Below are 19,059 nucleotides of genomic sequence, written 5' to 3' on the forward strand. Positions count from 1 at the left end.
TGAATTCATGACCCTTTCCTTGGTCCCAAGGATAATCCTGAATACCAGAAATCTCTGCCCCAACCAATTTGGAACCTCAAAGAATATACAAAAGTGAGAGTTAGTGCAGCCTCTATACCAGGCCACTCTTATGGACACAGACTTGCATTAGGGCACAAGTATTCAATCAGACATGTGTAGAAAATAAAGTGAGTGATGTTATACAGAAAGATACCAATCTCATTTTAGCAGCACTGCCACACCTCCCACCTACCTTAGCTTGTTTCTCCTTTACTTCCTACATGATGGAGTTCCAACAAGCCCCAGTGAGGCCTAGAGAAGAGTCCATATCCACCTACTATCCTTTCCCCAACACTTGCTCTCTTGCTTGCATTCCTCCCCAAAAGAAACAAACATAAAGTACAGAAGGCATTTTTTTAGCCTTTACACTTGTGTTGAAGCCAGGATCCAAGCTTGGTTAAAGGCATACACCCCCTCAACTCAGCTTTTGACTTCCAGTAGGATCCAGGGAGTGTCCTCCACATTCTGGGAGCCCATGTAGACCCTGACAAGACAGCCAAACCAAGGTGACTGTGGGTGTGCATGTACATATTTCTGTATATATGTATGTGTAAAGAGATTGGTCTGTAATTTCAGAGAATAATCTTTTTCTAAGTAAGGAAAGTTAAAAAGATACTCTGCCAGAGGGAGAACCCCACGGGCTTGGTGATACATCAAAGAAAAAGGCTCCTCACCCTAATTCCCAGATCCCTTTGTACATCAGCTCTGAAAATAATACTTTTACAAGTCTTAGCTTCTCAAATAGCAGAAAACTCCCCAAGTACCAAGGATATCAGTAGCTCTTGTAGTAACTAAAGGAATTGAGTTTGAATATTGCTTCTGCCTGTCAGACTTTGTAAAGATAAACACTGAACATTTCTAGGTACCTAATAAGATGAAGAAGCACTCCATTGTAGGAATTTGAGGTACCTGGAGGGGTCTCCATGAATCCAACTGATGGAACATATTATAAAACCCTGTCGCTAGCAGAAGTGTGCTAGAAACTTCTGCTGAAAAGTAATATCAACATGGAAAACAAATTCTGGGCAGCCTGGAATTGCTACATTTTAATATTCTTTGCAAAACTTCCAAATAAGAGGTCTGATGCAGTCATTTCATTAGAAAATAAAGTGTTTATTAAGAAACTATACACTGAACACTCCTATAAGTCTCTGTGGAAACACAATGCCCCATTGTCATAGCACAAAGTGAAGAAATGCCAGAATAAAAGATGCTGCGATGGATGGAGCCTGGGAGGCTGGAAATGAGGTCATGATTTACAACAATTAAAAACATCATCCTCAAGCTTACTCCTTAAAGCCACACTCAGGAGGAGATCTGAACCAGAGGGATCATCTGGGTGTGATGGGGAAGAACCTGTCCTAGAACCATGGGGAGCAGGGGGAGCAGTGCTAGAAGGGACTAGGGGCCCTTCAGGAACCCTGTACCTAAAGTGACACTGTGGAAGTCACTCTGGGTCATGGGAAACAACTTGGAAAGCTGCATGCTTATGTACCCCTCAGAGGTGTCTAGAGCATCAGGCTAGGGATCTGGCATGATGATCCACCATCCACAGGTGCTAAGGAGTCTAACCCTTGAGTAGTATCTTTAGCATACAGGTAAATTTGCTCAGTTTGCCAAAAGCATATGCTCTGTCTTTCACTGCTCTGCAGCACTACATTAGAACATACTGGTTATTAAATAACCACCATGTTGTCTCAAGAACTGAACTTGGGATGCCCACTATCCTTTCCCATAACAGGGACCTCCGTGGAACTGGGGAGAGTTGGACCAAGCCAGAATCCACTCATCTGACACTCAGCCAACCTGGCTAGGCTTTAGTGCTCTACAAAGTGCCTTTCCTACAATGTAAAGAACTATCAACCCCTTCCCTCTCCCCAGAGGGTCAAGTTGAAAATTGGGGAACAACCCTTCTTTGGGAGAGGATGGCTGTGGAGTAAGACATGAGTGGAAGCAAGCAAAGTGAACACACATATTGACCAGAGACCAGGATGACACGCCCATTGGTGCCATGAGAGGGGCTGGAGGAGGCCAAGTTTTTACTTCTCTTCCCCTTCAGTTCATCTTGACCTTGACATGATGATTCCACTGGGTTCCAAAGGTTCTCAGAGTCAAGAGAAAGTGAATGTAGGGGAGGAGAGCCAATCCCGAGATCATGGGCTAGGAGGAAGGGTCTTGGTCCCTGATTCCCTTGGTCCCTTGTGGTCCTAGTAGGATGGCCAATTCACAGGCAAGACCTTCTGTAGCCAATGCTTGTCGGAACTGTAGCTCTAGGGACCCAGGTGGAGCCAGCAAAAACTCTTTCCAAAGAACTTTCTAACATTGCACTCACTGTGAGCCATTCCAGAGAGAAGAAGAAGGAGGGGGCAAGTGTGTCCACAAAAAAAGTATGATATTTCTCCACACACACACATACACAAAAAATAAAGATAAAAATAAACCAACAAAAATGACTGTCTTCCATTCTTCCCTCTGAGACCTAATCTGTTGCCAACACTTGGGCCTGGCTCCCCTTCCTCTTACCGCACCATCTCCACCTCTGCTTAAGAGCCCTCTGTGACTCTTCCCCACTGGAGGTTGCAGGGTGACGAGGTCACTGAGAGGACAGCATGGAGACCCCATGCTTCCAAGCAGGAAAGTGAGACCGGAACACGGCTGGACTTCAGGCTTTCTCGTGATGGTTGGGTCAAGAGAATGGCTAGTGTGTTTTAAAGGTAGCTCCTGGTGCTTGGGTTTGGATTTTCTTTATTGGCTCTAAAGACGTTGGCAGGAGTTGCCTCGGAGGCCGGAGGAAAAGGAACACAGTGATGACAGGAGGGAGGGGCAACAACCTGCCAGTGGTCGATGGGAGACACACCCATCTCAGTGGTGGTAAAAGGTGTGGGAGCACTGGTGGCTCATGCAGTTTCTACTTAGCATCCCTGGATCCAAAAAGAGCAACGCCTAGCGCTTCCAACCTCTCAGAGGGCCCATCCTACCAAGGTGACATCAGAACAAGGAGGCTTAAAAGGAGTTTTTTGTTTTTGTTTTTGTTTTTTTAAAAGCCATGACGTCCTTTGCTGAAATAAACATTGACATCCTCAACATAGATGCCATGGTTAAGAGGCTTGGAATGTCCGGAAAGGCTTATTGGATTCAACATAATTTCTCTGAAACCTATAAAAAAACAAAAAGAAAAAAAAACAGAAAAACAGAAAAAAGCAAAATAAAGTAAAAAACCAAAACCCCCAAAGAAGATCAAAACTAAGAAGGGAAACAGAGAGGGAACTTGAAAGGGGGGAAAATCTATAACTATAGATACAGGTATATACTGGGAATAGGCAAAATGAATTGCCAGCAGAAGGGAAGGATAGAGCTAGGGATAACTTAAAACACGTGTGCTCAGAGAAATGGGAAACACTCCATTTTGCTGGGACCTTCGCTGAACCAAGAGAGGGAAGTGACCAAGGCTTCCATGGGTGGTTTGCCCTAGAACTGTCATGGAAGAGGTACAGCAGACCCATCTAAGGGAGTCTTGGTCTATGAGCATGTTTCTGGGTAGAAGAAACTCTGACAATGAGTTCCTGGGGAGGGGAAGGGGGTGTGCATGTACACTTTCATTGCCAGAGGAGTTGGGGAAGAAGGCTATGCTTTTTTTCAGAACTCAATGTCCTTAGGGGTCTAATTCACCACGCTCAACTACACAAGGAGTTAAGGGTACCATACTCCCAAGCCTACATACACTTTCTCATTAGCCTCTCACCTTATATTGCCAGAGCTTAGAAAGGCTTAGAAAATGACTTAGAAAATGACTAAGACATCAACCTTCCAATAATCTCATGTCTTACAGGGGCTAGAGCCATCATAGAGGAGTGAGTGATATAGCTGGCCACAAGGTCACGATGAGCTGCCTCATGACAACTTGGTTCCTTTCTGGCCACATGTCTAGGGACTGAATAGGATGTCCAGAGACATGGGTATTCCTAATAAAAATCCAGAAACGGATGGCTCAATCAATTCCAGATTGTAAAAATACCTATTTATATATGGGGGACGGGAGCAGGTAAACAGATAAAACCCAGCTTTCTAAGAAAGCTGTATTTGGGAATGGAGAACTCACCATGAGGACCCGAGTATCGGGTACACACAGTGGGGAGAGAATTAAGACAGAGTTCAGTTGTACTGAGATTTCCTTGCTCCCCCTACTTAAGACATAGTATGATCAAAGTAGAGATGAGTCATTTTGGTTGTTATGTTACCTCTGTCTGCAAGGAGTGAGATCAGGTTATGAAAATAGGAGGTATCTCCCTTGTTCATGATGTCATGTTAAGGGGAAGTTTAGCTTTTCATGGGCTGTTATTCCATGGTTCTGCCCTGAACCCCAACCAGGGCATCTCTGGCACATACAAAGGCAGAACAGGAATTCCAGACATCTGGGAAGCCTGCTGACAAGGTTTATAATGCCACTGCTTCTCTTCAGGCCATGATCTCTCTCTTGCTTTTCTACATCCCTCACTTTAACCTAAGGAAGCTTCCTCCTCTGAAAAAATTTCTCTCACCCAAGGGAATTGAATACTAATTTTAACTTGGAACCCTAGATATAGCATAGTCCTCTGGAGGCTTATGGGTCTTTGGGTCTTAAGAATCAAAACTGGTAGGAGAAGGGGCTTTACTTCATACAAAGATGTCAAAGGAAGTAACTCACCATGTGACCTTGGGTAAGACACATCCCCACTCTGGACCTCAGGTTCCTCATATATATAGTGAGTTGATGGGACTAGATGATCTCTATTGTCCTTCAAGTTTAATATCCCATGATTGTCTATGTTTGAAAAGACCCCTGGCAGAAGAGGCAGACATGGGGGATTAATGGTCAGTATTAAACCCCAAGTCCAAACACTTGGGGAAATCATCTTAAATGCACAATGCTGGAAACAGAAATCAAGTGCTCCCAGCGCCTGTATCCACACTGCTTTGCCTGATTCATTTGATGTATAAAATCTAATAATTTTAATGTACATCACAAAGTGGCATTATCAAACTGATCAAGGAAAAAAAGTGATCAGGGAAAAAAATTGCCATCACCATAAATTCTGCCCAATCCTTTTCTTAACTTGTTTGACCAAAACCCATTCCATTTAATAGTTTTAACATCCCCAAAATATTTCCACTGTTACTATCCTGGGTGCCATTCCTGAGTTGGGGAGGGGAAGAGTTTTATGACATGGGAGATGATTCAGCTGGACCCAAGATGCCCTTTCTGACTTCTTATCCCAAGAAGAAATGTCCAAGAGGGAAGTGATATGATAAGGTGTGATGGTAAGATAAAAGGAGTGACTTGCTTCTTCAAATACTTCTTGCTATCATCAGGGCAAAAACCTCTGGAACAGTAAAAGTTACAGTTTCAGTGGAGACTCTAAGGCAACCAACCACATGAAGGTAATAGCATTAGAGCTTCTGAGAGGGATCTCTCCTCTAGAGACCATACAACATCCATGGGTCCAGGAAGGCTCTATGTCAGAGCCATTGCAAACCAAGGCCAAACCTGCCACAGTCCCTGCCAATGTCCCTAAAGCTGCCTCTGCAAACACAGACATTTTCCCATATGAGCCGGGATCCAAAGTTTGTTTTCTCTGGAACTCCTTCCCAGGTGGAGCCTTTCCAAGATTCTAAAAGCTGAAGTTTGATAGCACAAGAGGCACCACTCCAAACTCCTGCAGCCCCCTGCCCCCGCTCCTCAGAAAAACCCCAGAAGATGAAGGGAAGACATCTGCTTAGAGGAGGTTGGAAAAGACTTGAACCACAGAAGATGTAAGACAAGGCTAGTTGGTCAGAGAGAAGGCTAAAGAGAGGCAAACACACTTATTAAGAAGGCCTTGCCCACAGGTGGCCCAGCAAAATATAAAAAACAAAAAATCTTCTATCTCTCAGCAGCCATTCTCCCCACAGTCATCCAGCATGAAGGAACTTGCAGACTCTCTGTAATTCAGAACAGAGCCTAGACATCAGGGATTGTCTAAGTCTGAGAAGCAAGCCAGAAATGCTAGGGTTGCTCCAGGAAAAGAAGGGGGGTTGTTAAGGGATGCAGCTAGGAGGAAAGGGATGTGGAACACCCAAAAGGATTGAGTGAGGGGTCTTGGAACCTACCCTCCAATGAACTAAGAACAGAATAACTATGCAAGGCCAAGTCCTTGATAGTCTCAGCAGCACAGAAAGCTCAGTCCCTATGGATGTGTAACACAAAAGAAAGTCCGAGATTTCAAACCCATTTCCCAACAGCTGTATAAACCACAAGCATCTCTTCCTGGCTACAGCTTCCATCCTTCAGACTGACTAGCAGCCAGCAGCTCTCTAGCATCTATAGTGATGAGCATCTTCCTGTGTCTCCTGCCTACACTTACTTCATCTAACTTTGGAATCACATGGGCTTCTCCTTCTGTTCCCTTTTGTTACCTAGCCTACTCATAAAGTGCTTATTTTAGGTACCACTGGATAACTTTCCTGTCCTCTTTCTTCAACTGTATTTGTCACTTTAGAGTTATTACATCACAAGAATGAACTGAGATGCATAGGGCTCTGGTGTTAAGGGCATGGGGAGCTTTATTAATAGGGACACAGAGGTCAAAGCAATTCTGGAAGGAGGGCTACTCTCTCCCAGTCAGCATGTCATCCTTCTGAGAGTCTCCCCCACCTTTCTCCAATGGCTAGAAGGAGTAAACTGTTATTGAACCACGATTCCAGCAGACCTAGAAATAAAGAAAGAGCCTAAAGCAAATCCCCTATCAGCAGACAGACCAGGGAGTCCAGAGATTCATTATTATGCCAGCCATTGTGTAAGGTTAATCGATTATCCTGCACCATCCTCAAACATGTATTGTATAAACTTAACAATGTTTTCAAAACCTTCTAATGTTATCTTGTAGCAGTTTAAATTCTAACATAGATCTTTCTAACTCCAAAATAGTTGAAATTACATACTTGGAAATAAGGTCCCTGAATGAAAACCAATTCTTAGGAAGAGGTGTGGGGAGAAAGCCAAGACAGTGGCAGCTAGGATATTCTCTAGGGGAGGGGAACACACACCCCCCCGCCGCCAGCAATAGATATACTTCTGGGCTTTCTTTTCTCACAAACAGCTTTTATAGATAGAGAGCCACATAGTCCCACACTATTCCACTCCTCTCATGTGGCGCATCACAGACCCATTTTTCCCTGGATCCCCACTGCTCCCCCATTCTGGCAAGAACATATTGTTTGGATTGAGACCTTCCAGTATGGAATCCCAAGCTCCATCCAGATATTAACTGCACTTGGTATGATTTCCTGGAGTTCAGGTTAGGAAGGATGAAAAATAACTTATGAGGAAGAGGCACTAAGGAGTATGGCAAAAAGAAAAATTTTCAGAACAGCCATGATCACAAAAAGGATGGGAAAGCCTAGCATAGTGGGTAGAGCAGGGATTGGTCCCGTGTCCTGGCCTAGCCACTATACACTGTACACTGAACAGGGTGGGCAGAAGAGTTCACCATGTTGAAGAAAAGTTCCCTCCTAGGTAAATATTTTGCACTTTTTTTTTTTTGGCTGGGNGTTATCGCCTCCAAATTCATGGGGAGAAGGTCCTAGGGATCATGGGTTAGGACTTTGTTGTGCTGGACCTTTACTTTGATGGGGAACTTGCTCCTTGGAATTTAAGATCTTTCTTTTCTTATAATCAAATTCAATAAAAATCCAGAATTGTTGGCTTGAGTTGTCAAGTCTTGAATCCTAGCCTTGCTGGCAGCAGACTAGACCATTTAAAACTCATCTTTGATTCTTTAATTCAAGATAGCAAGCATAGATCATAGGCCACACAGAGCCCTGGAAAACTCTCTCTCTCTCTCTCTCTCTCTCTCTCCCTCTCCCTCTCCCTCTCCCTCTCCCTCTCCCTCTCCCTCTCCCTCTCTCTCGTTCTTTTACCTTGACTCTCAATTTCTTCCTCCCTTCCTACTCCTTCCCCAAAACGTGAATTTTTTTAAACTTCTTTAAGTTTTACTTAGTTTCCAACATTTAAAATTCAGAAGATTTCACTCTTAAAATATCCCTATTTGTAGATTGTTTTTAAAACCCAAGAGTTCTGGCCAAGCTGAACCAACCTTTCTACATAGTAGTGATTACCTGAAGCAAATGGTATCCATATTTTGTGGATGAGCTGTGCGGTTCACCATATCCCACCACTCTGTAGGTTCCTTTCCCCTTTCCCTTAGTTTCCTGATTTACCAGTCTTCCCACCTAAGTCTGGTACTTAGCAATCATCAGGCTATGCCTGTATATTAGAAAACACCATAGAAGTAGTGACATTCAGCATTCACTGAGTATCTTGTTAATGCAAAACTAACCCTCTCTCTGGTCATGGTTGACAGAACACAGGAAGTCCTGGAAATGTATAGCAAAAGATCAAGCCTGCCATCTCAAAGATACAAGACAGCTCAGGAACACAGCTGTATGCACAAGAGGGATGAGGTTCTCAATAAGAAAATATATCTTGGCTGGCAAGGTGGCTAAGCAGATAAAGGTGCATCCAACATCAAGGACCTGAGTTTAATCCTGGGAATTCATATAGTGGAAGGAGAGCAGCAACTCACACAAATTGGCCTCTTACACTTATTTTTGTACCCTGGCATGCATGCACACACATGTACATATATATATCCATTAAATAACTGTAATTCTTAAACAAAAGAAGACATATTGTGTGCCACCCAAAACACCATTGCTAGAAGGAAATGTGGCAATTGTGTCATCCATAGTGCCTGGTGTGGATAAGGTATGTGAGAAACAGTCATTGGGATTTTAAATACAGCTGTTATATTTCCTACAGTACAGACAATATCATTAAAGAAAAAATACATTACAAAGGCTTCTATAGGATGCAGAAATGTAATTGCTCCTGTAATACCACTGTCATATGCGTCATGGACAAATATTGAACATAGTCTCCTATCTTCAATATAGAGTGCCCCAATACTGCTGGCAAAGTATGGAGTGAGATTTCCTAAACCACTGGCCAACAAGACTAAATCTGGTTCCACTTTTATGGAGCTGGCTCAGAAGAAGGGGGCTAAGGCTGAATGTATCCCCTCATGCAATCATGCTCATGCAAGTCAAATGGGAAGGCAACCAAGTCTGGATAAAAGTGCACAGAACACTGAGACTCTCGGAAGCATGAGTCCTGGAAAAAATCTTGGAGCTCTTGGCTCATTCCTAAAGAGTGCTAGAAGAGCCTCATACAAACGGGGAGAGCCATTCTGGAGGATAGCACCCCTGCCATTACTAATACTATCCCAATAATAGGCTGATCTTGGCTTATATAAGTAAACTGTTAGCCCTCCAAAAAACAAAATCCTTTCCGTCCCATGACATGAATAAAGTCACCTTTCTAAATGAAAGGAAATCCATACTCTCTAGAGCAATATAATAAAACATCTTACTATTCTAAAAACTTACTATATAAGGGATAACATGAGGTCATTGGACATCTCTTTCTTAGTCAATTAAGAGAAAATAAAACCTATGTATTAATAGTCTATCTGCATTTCTTACCCTCACTTCAAAATATCTTTTACATTAACTATGCCTTTTTCTGTTTTTCTGTTTCTTGTTTCTTTGAATTCTTTTCAAATGTTTAAAATATCAGTAAAATGTAGATAACATCAAAACTGTTCCCAGTGCCTATCATTAACAATTTTAAGTCTTTGGGCACCGTCTTTTCAGCTCTTTTGAAGACAGTTTATTCTAACCTTGACCAATAATTCACCTGTGTGCATCCAATACCTTGAATCCCCAGACCAGAGCTAACCACTGTTCTGAAATAAATGGCTGACAGAGGTACACTCACTGATGTACACACCCGTAGCCAGATTATAATATTATCGTGCCTAGTCTTTCAAATCTAAAATACAATTGATCTTTGTTTTTGTGAGACAAGGTTTCATAGAGTCAAGCTGGCCTCAAACTTGCTACTATATACTGAAGAATATCGTAATTTGCATAAGAAAACTTCCCCAGAGACCCATACATTTGAATCTTTTCCCCAATTGATGACAATCTCTAAGAAAGTTAAGGAACCTTTAGGAGGTAGAGTCTTGGTGGAGAAAGTGTGTCATAGCAGTGGGCTTTTATTATATAGCCCCATTCCACTTCCTATCTCCCTCTTCTCTCACTCTCCTTCCTGTGTATGGACAAAAGTATGAGCATATGATAAGCCAGACGCCTGCTCCTGCCACCAAGCTTTCCCCATCTGTTGCTGTGCCTTTGCCATATTGGTGGACTCTAGTCCTCTTAAACTGTAAGCAAAAAATAGATTCTTTTCTCCCTTTGGCAGCATTCTTTTGGGTATTCTACCCCTCTAACATCAGGCAACTTGACCTGCAGTCCTGATCCTTGTTCACTTGCCCCTCAAATACTGGGCTTACAGGTTTACCTAACCAAATCTAGCAAAACAGGATGCTTACTGATATTGATACATTTGCTTTCATCTATTAACTTTATTTAGTTTTGTTGTTGTATTTTCCTATGATGCCAGGAATGGAACCAAGGGCTGTTTGCATGGTAGGCAAGAATTCTACCACTGAGTTATATCCCCAGTTCTTCATTTATTGATTTTGAGTGGCTAGCATTCATTGTGTTACTGTTACATATTATTTTCCAGTTCTATCAATGTTAGTGGTATTTATTTTTCTATTATTCAAAAAAAGTTTCAATAATCTTTTGGCAAAAGTCTACATACCTATGGGGGCAACACTTTGGAACAGTAGTTAGCAAGTATCCTGTAAAGGGCCAGGTAAAAAATGGATATGGATACTGTATACTCCCTTTTACACCTACAAAATAATGCCAGTGTGTCCTGGAAGAAGTCACAGACAAATAGAAACAGAGCACACACACACACACAAACACACCAGAAAACTTCATTTACAAAAAGAGGCAGGAGTCAGACGGGCACCTTTTGCTAACTCTGCTCTAGAACCTTGTTTTTCAAATGCAACCATGTGAATGCTCTAACAGCTTTAGCAACAGCTGGGAGCTTAGTGAAAATGAAGGTGCTTCCAGATCAGTGAATCAACACCTGCATTTTAACAAGCTCTTCAGGTGATCCCTGGGCACAGAAACGTTTGAGAAGCACATCTTTTGAGAATGTTCCTTTGGAGTATCAAGATCCTTTAGTCTACTATCCAATATTTTTCCAAAGTCCTTAAAACTCATATTCCTGAAATCACTAATTGGAGAAATATTTTTCCATCTAATTCCATACCTGATATTGTTGTCCTTCCAAACTGATCAGTGGTAGATTATATCTTGTAATTGCAACATAAATTTATAAGGTGAAAACCTGGGTGTTGCCCTTTTCATATTTGGGGAATTTTAATTTTTCTGTATGCAAATTTTCTGTTGGTTGCACACACCAGGATGAGTTCCCTTAGTCTATTGATTGTTCTTTAACTTTGTATAAAGGTCAAATGTTTTTAGGATTTAAATTAATACAGTAATGCTGTATGTGTTGGTACAGGCTTTCAATCTGTGCACTCTTGTGTTGGAAGTGGAAGAATTGCAACAAGTTTCAGATAAGACTGGGATGCAATAAATGATGCTGTACTCAAATGTATTCATCTTTCATTTCATGTTATCTATAAGCTGTTTAAAGGACTATTTAGTTCCTCAAAGACAAGTCATATTCTCTTATTAAAGAACTATATTCCATACAGAAGAACTCTAAATACTTTATACAGGAGCTCTTCACTCGAGAATATAGAATTTAGCTCCTCTCTCTTAAGTATACTGTTCTTGGTATATATCTAAAGAGCAGGAAAAAGAAAAATTGTACAATTTTTAATAAAACCTGGCAAATGTCCTAGCTAGTTAGTTGATCAGGGTTTATGTCCTTGTGGTTATCCATGTGTTTAAGTATACCTCTTGATGTATTTGATAAAAATAATACTATGTCTTTATGGTGTTCCTCCTCCAAATTCATCTCCCCAGTCCCAGTTGATAAGCCTAAAGTGATACACATTCTACATAAAACCCGATCAGGGAGACTAAAGAGATCCAGTCACCAAATTCAGCATGGGTCAGAGAAAAGACAGTGGAGCAGGGGATTATGAAATCAGAATAATATCAACGTTACTTAACAACACTGTACCAGCACTGGTTTCTTAGTTCTCATGTGTCTGGACAAAAAAGGATGATTACAATGGCAGATGCTGAATGAAGGAGAAACACAAGGCAATTCATTGACTATTAAAACATTTCTGCCTATTGAAATTAACTTTAAAACAAGAAGTTGGTGGAAAAATTCTAATGTTTTAAATCTCACTCATATTATCATGGAGTGGCTGGTATGAGGTAACATAATCACTATTTTATTGAATAGATTCTTCCCTTGCATACTAATTTACAATAACATACACAAGAATTCAGATTCCTATACCTATTTGTTTGTGCATTCAATTATCTACTTATTATAGCTACATAGTGAAAGATGACCTTGAATTCCTGATTCTCTTGTATTCAGTTCTCAAGTGCTGGTCCTACAAGCGCATCATACCACTCTAAGCAGCAAAACAGGACACTTTCTATGTTGCTGCGTGTAGCCTTCATTCATTACCTTGATTTATTTTATTTTTGCTATTTCATTTTCTTGTAATGCTGGAAATGAAACCTACAGCCTATATACACATTATATGTATATGCCCATATTCTCAGAATGCTCCACATACTCCTTTTATAGTCATTACTATCTTTTATTTATCCCAGAATAATATAGAACTCAGAATATCTCTTGCTGTGTTTATACCTTTTAATGTACATGTTTTATTTGATTTTATTTTTCGAAATGTTATTTGTTTTAAGTTAATTTTTCTAATTGTGTTTATGTAATATACTGTTGTTGTTGTGCTTTTGTTTTGTTTTGTTTTGTTTTGTGGGAGAAAAGGCATGTGCCATGGTACTTTTGTAGAGGTCAGAAGATAAACTGTGGAAGTAAATTCTCTCCTTCTACCCTGTAGATTCCTGGGATTGAACTCAAGTCAAGTTTGGCATCCTTAACCTTCTGCATTATCTCAATGGCCATTGTCTTGATTTTTAGATGGAGTCATACTATGTAGCTCAGGCTGACCTTGGATTCAGTATGAAGTGCAGGCTGGCTTTAAACCTGTAGCCCCTTTGATATCACCATTTTGAGTGTTAGTATTATAGAAGTGTACGGGTAGGAATACGCTTATTTTTATTTATCTATTATGTTTTCAGCAGTTTGACAGAACACCTTAATCAGTAGTTAATTTACAAATACCCCTTTATATTGTATATAGGCTGACTATACACCATTCACAGTAAGAATTGTCAACTCTCTCATTCCAAGTCTTTTTTTTTTTCTTGTCTTACTATATTGGCTAAATTGTACAGATTATTTTTGAATGAAAGTAAAGTCAACAACCATTCTTATCATTAAATTTTTTTATATATTTTATAATTTTGTATTATTATTCACCTGGAGAGTGGTAAATTTTTCCTGATGTTCTTCTTCATTCTCCCTCTTGCTGATCTCCTGTGTTTTCTAATCTGTTGCTGACATTGCTTCCAGGTAGCTTTTTGGAACTTTTGAAAACAATCCCTTATTAGCTTGGAGCCCCTAAAGAATAATGTTGGGACTATAGCACAATAGACTTCTTCCTTATCTAAAAGGCAGAATCTTCATCTCCTCTCCCTTTACTCCCAGAGGCTCAGAAATTCCTATTCGCTGTGCTTCCAGAGGAGAATGCTATTCTTCTGGGGGCTCCATTACTTATTGTAGAAGTCTGTGTCTCCAGTGCATGGTTTACAGCAGAGGTTTCTACTCTGGGAAATCTGAAGCATGCACTTTTCTGAAGATCCATCCAGAAATAAATACAGTTATGTACCCATATTTTGCTTCTAGACTTTGGTCCCATCACAAGAACAAACGATCCTCTGGTCCTCATCTTTTATTTCAGTACTATCCTTGGCTACAAAGTTATTTATTTGCTTTGCTGAACAGCCACATCTCTTGTTTTTTGTTATTGCTATATATTTGGTGCAGAGGAGGTACACTAAGCATGAACTTACTGTACCATCTGGATCAAAACCCAGCCATTTTTCTTTCTTTTTGCACTCAAGGAAAAAATATAATTCCTTGGTTGCAAAATTAACTATTTTTACTGATACTTACCATCCAATCTTCTTTCTTGATATTTAAAAAAAAAATCACTCAGGCCAACTGCTGAAACACATTTTATCAAGCCTATGCTTTCCTACCACCTACTCCTACATTAGGGTCTCTGTCTAGGGACATCTTAACATGTTCCTCAAAATCTATGTTATCCACATCTCCAGTATTTGAAAGCATTCCTATTTTATTTCCTGTCTTACAGAAATGTACATATGGCCACATCTACCTTTTGATATGTCCATGTACCCAGTTTCTAACCTAATAAGTGATAAGTAATGCCTTATACTTTACTGTGCTATTCGATGCTGTTTTCTGTCCTTAGGTCATGTAAATATCAAGATTTCCCATGATTTAGTTCCAACCCTAACCTCAACTATTACTGAATATTCACATTTTCCTTTCCATAATGTAAATTCTAGTTGTTCACAGAAAAGACATGTGCTCACTCATACACAAATCCACCATACATACACAGAGTCTTTGAAGATTGCCAATGGTGACTCCACAACCAAATGTTTTCCACTTCCCTTCAACTTGATCTTGCTACACAGTGTGACTCCATGATTCCCTAACACCAAACAGTTGCACAACTCTGATCATTTTTCACCCTTCTCTCTATGGGCTCCTCTATTCCATCCATTCTCTGCTGTCTTCTCAAGGATCAGTCCTCTGACCCCTTGAATGCCCAACATTTCCTTGTGAGATCACACCACCACCATCAGAAGCAGTAGCATCTGCAGTAGCAGCACTAGGAGACTTCAAGAAGTGAAGAATCTCAGGCTCCACTCAATCAAAAGTCAATCCCCATGACTAAAAAGGTAATTATTGAAAGTCACCGCCACTCTTACCCAGACACAAACATTTGGAGTCATCCTCACTTCTTGTCAATGTTTTCCTTATCTCTGTATTTAATTGTTAGGTTTCAGGTGTTTACTTTGTGATGTTTCATGTACACATTTAAATCCCCACTTTGTATAATAGTAACACAAAGATCTGGAGACAGACAGATCTGGTTTTCAAATCCCTCTTCTCTACTACCTACCAATTGTATATGACCTCAAAGACTTAAGTAAACTATTTAACTTCTCTGAGCCTCAATTTCCCTCCTGTTAGATGAGGGAAATGTCACAGATTCCCTTATAAGAAAATAAACAAATAAAAGCATCCAGATCAACAGCTGAAATGTGGCACATTTTACCAACTCACGTCTCATACTCTCTTGCCACCCACTCCCACTTTAAAGTCACTGTTTGGCTGGGTGTGGTAACACACACCTTTAATCCCAGCACTTGGGAGGCAGTGGCAGGTGGATTTCTGAGTTTGAGGCCAGCCTGGTCTACAAAGTGAGTTCCAGGACAGTTAGGGCTACACAGAGAAACCCTGTCTTGAAAAAAACAAAACAACAAAAAAAGTCACTGTTTGGGGGTTTCTCAACATGATTCCCAGGTTCCATTCATTATATTAATTCATGTCACATATCTAATTGTATCAAAAAGACAGCAAATTCATAAATCCACTAACCTGTTCAGAAGCTATTTGTGAGAAACTATCCCTGCATCGACACCCCTCATAAGTATAGGCTGCCACTCCAGTCTTACCATACTCTATTTTCAACTACCATCCTGTTCTTATTCTCTCTTCCCCCATACACCCACCCCTGGTCCAGTTAAAAGTCTAATTTGACCATGCCTTGCACATTTCAGCTTTTTCCTTTTCTCCTGTGGAATGCTATTCTCCAAGTTACTCACTTTCCAGCTTCTTTTTCTTATCCAACCCCTACTCAACCTCTAAATCTAAGACCACTTTCTTTAGATTACCTGGCAGTGACTTATGAAAGTCTATGTTATTTGTTTGATTGTCTGAAACCATTTTAAATAAATACACTATGATAAAACCTTTTTATATGCTTCCTTCTTGCTTCTCAATCATTTTTTTAATAAAGAAAACTTTATAATCAATATCTATAATCATTTGCACCTACTCGTGCAACAAGTTAATATCACACAAGGAATCCCTCATACACTCTTTCTGGCACCTTTATGACATGAAAACGGTTATGGCACCCAATTTGTAGATGGAAAAACTAAAGTTGGAAGGGCTCAGTAATTCATGGAGGCATAGGATGCAGAGCCAGGATTTGAGGCCAGCCTTTCTCATCCTAGCTCCCTTGTTCCTAAACCTTCTGCATATTACACAGAAGAAAAATTCAAGCTCTAAAAGATAAACCAGATTTTTTAAAAATAGACTTATTTTTTAGAACCATGTGATTTGATTTTTCTCTCTGTGTGTGAGTCTATGTAGCAGTATATCATATTATTCTCAAATCCTACTTTACTATCTTGACATTTGAAAACAATTTGAAGGATCATAAATGATTACTATGCTAGCCTCAAAATAACTCTCTGAGGTATGTAAAAAAAAATGTTACTTTACCACCAATTCCCCCTATGTCAAACTGGATTGTGTGACCCTAGGACCAAAATTCTCAAGTCCCATCTGATACCCCAGAGTGTCTGACATTTCTTGAGGCTGTGGCAATATTGTTCAGGATGTAGTCAGCAAGAAGCAAAGGCCAGAGTCTAGTAGGAAGTGTAATGAATAAAATCTTAACCCTAGCTTGTATCAATTTTAAGTAGATTATCTTAGAACAGGGTCTGGAATAATAGAATCAGATCATTGGCACATTCTAAATTGACATCCTTAAAAATTAAATAGCATAAGCCTATACATTGCCTTATTGGCTCCAAAGTCCCTTGATTAAAGATAACAATGAACTTAATGAAGATGACCAAGAAGGAGAAGAAGGGGGAAAAGATATCTACCAGACACCTGTCAGAAAAAAAAAATCTATTGATTTCTTCTGACCTTTATTTTAAAAAATGGTGAAACCACATGCATTCAGACAGAAACAATATCCATTGGAAGGGAGGGGAATTATTATACTCAGAAGATAAGGGCTAGGACTGTAGTTCAGTGGTGGAACATTTGTCTAGCATGTACACGGTCCTGGGTTCTATCCTTGACACCACAAAATAAAAATAATAATAAATGGCAGGTTCATTATATCTATGTGCCTGCAGAGAATCTCTGTGACCCATGCTGTGAGAGTCACAGAGCCTCAGCACATTGTGGTAGCTATAGAACTTGAAACATACCTACTCAAACCCCCAAAGCCTGCTTCACTGTGCTCTAAACATCCACATGACTGATACACATTGGGGCACTCCTATGCCCATAATCATGTACAGAGTTGGAGAAATGGAGACAATAATAAAACAGGGAATAAAAACTTATTGCCAAAAGAATCCTAAAATCAGTGCCAAGAATGTGAGAGCCACACCTTTCTAAGCCTACCAAAGGGACATTTGCAAACAACTGATTATCAACCCTCCCAGCGCCAGGGGAAATAAAAAGAAAAAAACTCGAGAATTTTATAGTTAACTTGGGCTCAATGGCAAAAAAAATGTATGATAAGAGAAATATATAAGAGAAATATATAACATTATGGAGAGGTGCCTACCTACAGTTAAAGGGATCACTCGATCACAAGGGAGAGGAAAGATACAGTGAGAAATAGAGAAAGCTGTGGAGGTACAATGTTAAAGCAAGACAAGGGTACAGCATGGAAAAGGTATAGCAAGTAAAGAGCAGTTACTGGTATACTTTTAGCGGTTCCAAGGCCTCAGAATATGACCTTAAAACAAGGTGAAATAATTAGGATGGACTTGAATGCAATATAGACTGTTCCAAAAATATAATAAACCATGGGAGATTTGGACACATATGTACACAGAGACAGGCAGGCAGGCAGGCAGACAGACAGGCAGACAGGCAGACAGACACAGACATAAACACAGACAGACACAAAGACACAGAGAGACACAGTCAGCACAGAGACATAGAAAGAATACTACATAAGCATGAAGGCAGAGAACGAGGTGAAACATTTGCAAGTTAAGGGATGCCCAATACTGCCAGTAAAGCATTGCAAGCTAGGAGAGAGCTAGAATGGATCTGCTCCTCCAACCTTTAATGGGAACATGGCTCTGCTAACACACTGACTGAATTTGGATATCTCTCCCAAAGCTATGATTAGTTCTGCTCTAAAACATGGTGCTTTGTTAAGGAATTTTTAGCAAACTAAATAAGGAATTGCATTCCAAGAAAAGCAAGGTATATAATCTGACTGGAACATGGACCAGAAGTGAGTGAGAAATAGGAAGTGGCTCTGTAGGTGAGATCAGGACCATGATGTACGGAACTAGCTGTGAATCATTTCGTGGAAATGGGACATTGCCAACCATGTGACCACGCTGCATTTACACTGCACTGAGGATTGAGAAACAGAACTTGGCACAAATCAATAAACAGATAGATGAAGATTGACAGAGTGATAGGTAGATAGAAAAATGAAGCCAGATACATGATAGTTTGATAGATATAGACATGAATATGACAGATTTGGATAAAATAATGCATCCTCAACTGATAGCAATGGTCTGTCTCTTGCATGCTATAAAACAGTTTCCAGATGCTGAAATATGTTACCTGTTTTTAAAAACAATTTTGTATAAGTCTGTGAGAACAAAAGTCCTGTAAAATTTCACAACATGCATACAGTGACCCAACCAGATCCTGCAGAGGCAAATCCAGCAGCCTACCCTCATCCATCATGTGCCTCCATCCACAGGGTGTTACAGTAGAGGTGGAGGCAGCCAGAAAAACAGCAGAAAAGGCCTGTCCTAAATATAGTTCAGGATGAGTGCTAGAACGTTCCTAGGAGCTAAGTGTAGTATCGAACC

The 19,059-nt window shown here is 40.3% G+C and overlaps 1 protein-coding gene across 7 annotated transcripts in view; it reads right to left on the bottom strand.

Moving 5' to 3' along the window:
* Ntrk3 (neurotrophic receptor tyrosine kinase 3) overlaps positions 1-19,059 on the bottom strand; it is a 397,753-nt gene that overhangs the window by 119,698 nt on the left and 258,996 nt on the right. For 2 of the 7 annotated variants that reach the window (XM_029479480.1, XM_021166481.2), the window contains 2 exons: positions 4,745-4,879; positions 1,153-3,216 (listed from right to left, as the gene is read on the bottom strand). The exons of the other annotated variants lie outside the window; for them this stretch is intronic. In XM_029479480.1, coding sequence (XP_029335340.1) covers positions 3,098-3,216; positions 4,745-4,879 — 254 coding nt within the window. In that variant the 3' untranslated portion in view covers positions 1,153-3,097. Of the gene's footprint in view, positions 1-1,152; positions 3,217-4,744; positions 4,880-19,059 lie in introns of those variants that run through there. 7 annotated transcript variants of the gene reach the window in all.

Source organism: Mus caroli, chromosome 7 (assembly GCF_900094665.2).
Source record: "Mus caroli chromosome 7, CAROLI_EIJ_v1.1, whole genome shotgun sequence".
Lineage (NCBI taxonomy): Eukaryota > Metazoa > Chordata > Mammalia > Rodentia > Muridae > Mus > Mus caroli.